This window comes from Papaver somniferum, chromosome 9 (genome assembly GCF_003573695.1).
Source record: "Papaver somniferum cultivar HN1 chromosome 9, ASM357369v1, whole genome shotgun sequence".
Lineage (NCBI taxonomy): Eukaryota > Viridiplantae > Streptophyta > Magnoliopsida > Ranunculales > Papaveraceae > Papaver > Papaver somniferum.
Window position 1 is genome coordinate 26,710,623 of NC_039366.1, and position 3,745 is coordinate 26,714,367.

Sequence of the window (3,745 nt, forward strand, 5' to 3'; positions counted from 1 at the left end):
AGTGGACCAGGTAGCATATGACTTCACCAAAGGCCTTGCCAGTCCAAAATTTGAATTTCTAAAGGACAAACTGAAAGTTTTTTCTCTTTCACACTTCGGTTTGAGGGAGGCTATTTGTACACATAACACTATCTGATTCTAGTAGACTGTTATATTCTACTAGGTGTTACTTATCAACTGGTCCATCTGTACTCAAATACAACTATAATGCCGACCTATATATTTTTCATTCTTGGTATATAACCAAGATGTCTTTCTGTTTTACGTAAATACTCTTAATGAAAATCATCAATTGTTTCTTGAATTACATTTCAAACCTAAATACAATTAACTACACAGGAAGAACAAAATGGTGACAATAAATGTAATAATTACAACATTTCTTCACTCCAAACCAGCAGACATGTTGACTTAGCCATTTTTTTAATTGCTTAAGAACAAGCAAAATATATATGATCAGAGCAAGAAACATATGTCGTTACAGCACGAGCAATGCTTCAACGGTGATAATGAATGTGGCGGCAAATAACCACACCACAAAATCATCAAGTGATGAATATAACCCAAAAAACAACAATTGAAGACCTCAAAATAGGGTGAAAGCTTATGTTTTGTTTGACCGCGAATCAGGGATGGTGATAATCAAATCTTCAAAGAGCTAATACGAAGAAACCAAACCATACCATAGAGTGTAACAACAATCAAATTGAAGCTCTAAAATACGTTGGTTAACCACATGGTAACTATAAGGTGATAATGAGGTTCTTTTTTTCGGTTCTGTATTTTCTTTAGATCACATTCAAGAAAAGGAACAATTTAAAGCTAGAGAAGATGACTGGTATGATAAACGAAGCTTAGCGTAATTTTGAGAACCATCTAAAATATTATGGTATTTATATGTTAAATTTTAGAAAAATCCAGAATTTATCGCCATAATTAGTGGAAAGGTTAGTCCCGTAAAATAATAATATTATTATTATTTATGGTTCCATTTATAGACCATCTTAATGATGGATTTTTTATACATGATTTTAGGAAACAAATGGCTAGAAATATTTTTCCCCGTTTTCCTCATACCAAAAGCTATTCATTTATCTGAGATTATAGTTTCATCTAGTTCATCTTCTTCGTTAGCTCTTTCTAGTGGGATGCTTTGATGTCCCACCGATCCATCTCTCACTTTGAAGCATGCATGTCAGCTGTACAGCCATCTTTGTCGTGGAAACGTTTTTAACAACGATGTTTTAGATGAAATCACCTAGAAACACATTGCATTAAAGAACCGGCTGCTGTAAAATTCATCACATGAGTCAACTCTATCGAAAGTCCTGAATAGACCATTTTTTCTCATAGACTAGACTAATTTGACCACGACAATGGGGGTCACTTAGTGGACCAAAATTGAAAATCGGAAAAATCACCCACTTGTTACGCAATTTCGTAGAACAAGAAAAATAAATAAACTTTGACGTGCGATACCAGGTTGTCTTTCTCTCTCTACGCGCTTTGTGTGTCCAATACTCCAATTTGTCTGTACCTTAAGTCCACTCTAGCTCTGTGCTCCTTAAAGCCGCCCAACCATCACCTTTGGTGTATAAATACTACTATTAATATTCCACTAACACCGGTATCCATAAAACTATAATCTGGATTCATAATCAATCATAAACCAAAGTTTCCTTCTGGATTTTCATTGAAACTTATCTTAAAATGGGTCGTTTATCAAATCTAGTAACAACTATGCTCTTAATAGGCGTAGTGTTTGTATTATTACCTCCAATTGATGCAAGAAAACTTAAGAATTTGGATATCCAGAAGAAGGGGGTTAACATTAATTCGTTGGAGGATAGTTTGATCTTAAATGCTTTACCAAAGGGAACTCGAAAACCTTCAACGCCTAGCAAGAAAGCACATTCGGTGATTCTAGACAGAAAGCTCTCTGATAATACTCCTGTTCAGGACGACAACAACAACGATCTTCATGATGTTCGAACTCTAGCGTCGGTGCCAAGTCCTGGAGTTGGTCACTAATCAAATTTGGAGTTTCTTCTATTTTTTTTTTATACAAAACGAGTGTTGATGTATACTCTGTACAAACAATACAAAAGAAAAGAGGTTTTTTAGTTTTTCTTTTTCATTTTGATTATACTTTTTACTGAACCCTTCGAAAATTCACAAGAGGTTTAAACTTAAGCATTAAATTAAGGAGTTAAATATACTGGCATTTTTAGGGGCGACCCCAAAAAAATTAGGGGCGATTTTTTTATTCCCAACCCATACACAACGTTAAGGGATGTCCAAAAACGCGGAGAATACGTTAATGCCCTTACATAATCGGAAGCTATTTTTTGCCCGATTGATATATCTCAATCGGAAGGTTCTTAACGTGGTTATACTACCGATTAAGTTCGTTTTTTTGCCAAACGTGTATCTTGGTTGTATAACAATCGGTAGAATAATAACCTCACTAGGCTACCGATCATAGTAGCTCCTAAATTCCCAAAATTGGTGATTTTGTCGAAGAAGAAATTTGGGGCAACTGTGTAATCGGAAGTCATATTACCTACCGATTATTCTAGTTCCCAAATTCGAAAAAATTGAGATTTCTGCAAAAACAAAATTTGGGACAACTGTATAATCGGAAGGGAAAGTACCTTATTTGACTACCGATTATACTAGTTCTCAAATTCGAGAAAATTGAGATTTCAGCAAAAACAAAATTTGGGGCAACTGTATAATCAGAAGGGAAAGTACTTTATTTGACTACCGATTATACAGTTTCCCCTGCAAAATAGAGTCGTTTGAACTCTAAACTCTATATAAGGATTGTATCCTTTTACCCTCTATGGAACACAAATACCTTTAAACTCTCTCCAACATCATCTTCAACATAATCGCACAACCATTCATCAATCCTACGGAGTTCACGATTGAAGAAGATTTATCTTTATGTAAGCGCTATGTTCAATTCTATCCAAGACGAGGAGAAGAACGTAGGAAAGGAGGCGTAATGAGTATGAGTTATTTGAGGAGAATTCACGAAAAAATCTGCGCGGACACCGGCAACCCAAACAACCGCCACTTTGCTGATATTTTCTGCCGAGTTGTTTCAATACACAGACACGTCGACGAATTCGTCCATTTGACTTATCTTGTGAATCAATATCGATTGAGGGGTGAAACCAATGATGAGGTTATAGCACGATCTCTCGGGGAATGACGGAGATGGAAAAGATCAAGCTTCCATTATGAAGCTCATTTTAGAATCCTTAGGGCGATGGAAAGATTTAATCCGTTTAGGACTCGTCCAACACGTCCACGACGCTAATCACAATACCTTTTAATAGAATTGTGGAAGTTCAATGTAAAATTATGATGATACGTATGTGATATTGTTATGAATTTCAAAATATTTATGAAAATCGGAAGTTTGATTTCTTTATATATCTACCGATTATACTCCAACGGCTATGTATTTCAAAAGAATCTAGCCGTGCCTCGAAAACCACACACAATCGGTTGATTATACATATTGATAAACCTCCGATTATACTACTCTAATGAAACTGAGAACTCTGTTGGAAAATGGTTAAGAATTCACTTATGATGGGAGTTATGAATTTCTGAAGTCTGTGGCAACAGTGTGAAGATTGATCGATGGTCACAATCGGAGGTTATTAAGTTATGTAGTCTATCGATTACAGGAAATCGGAAGTTTATTTCATATGTTGTCTACCGATTCTGG

The 3,745-nt window shown here is 35.5% G+C and overlaps 1 protein-coding gene across 1 annotated transcript; it reads left to right on the forward strand.

Moving 5' to 3' along the window:
• The first annotated feature begins 1,710 nt into the window (after positions 1–1,710).
• LOC113311631 (precursor of CEP13-like) lies at positions 1,711–2,031 on the forward strand. Its single transcript, XM_026560443.1, has one exon. The coding sequence runs from the start codon at positions 1,711–1,713 to the stop codon at positions 2,029–2,031; it is 321 nt and encodes a 106-aa protein (XP_026416228.1).
• The last annotated feature ends 1,714 nt before the right edge of the window (positions 2,032–3,745 follow it).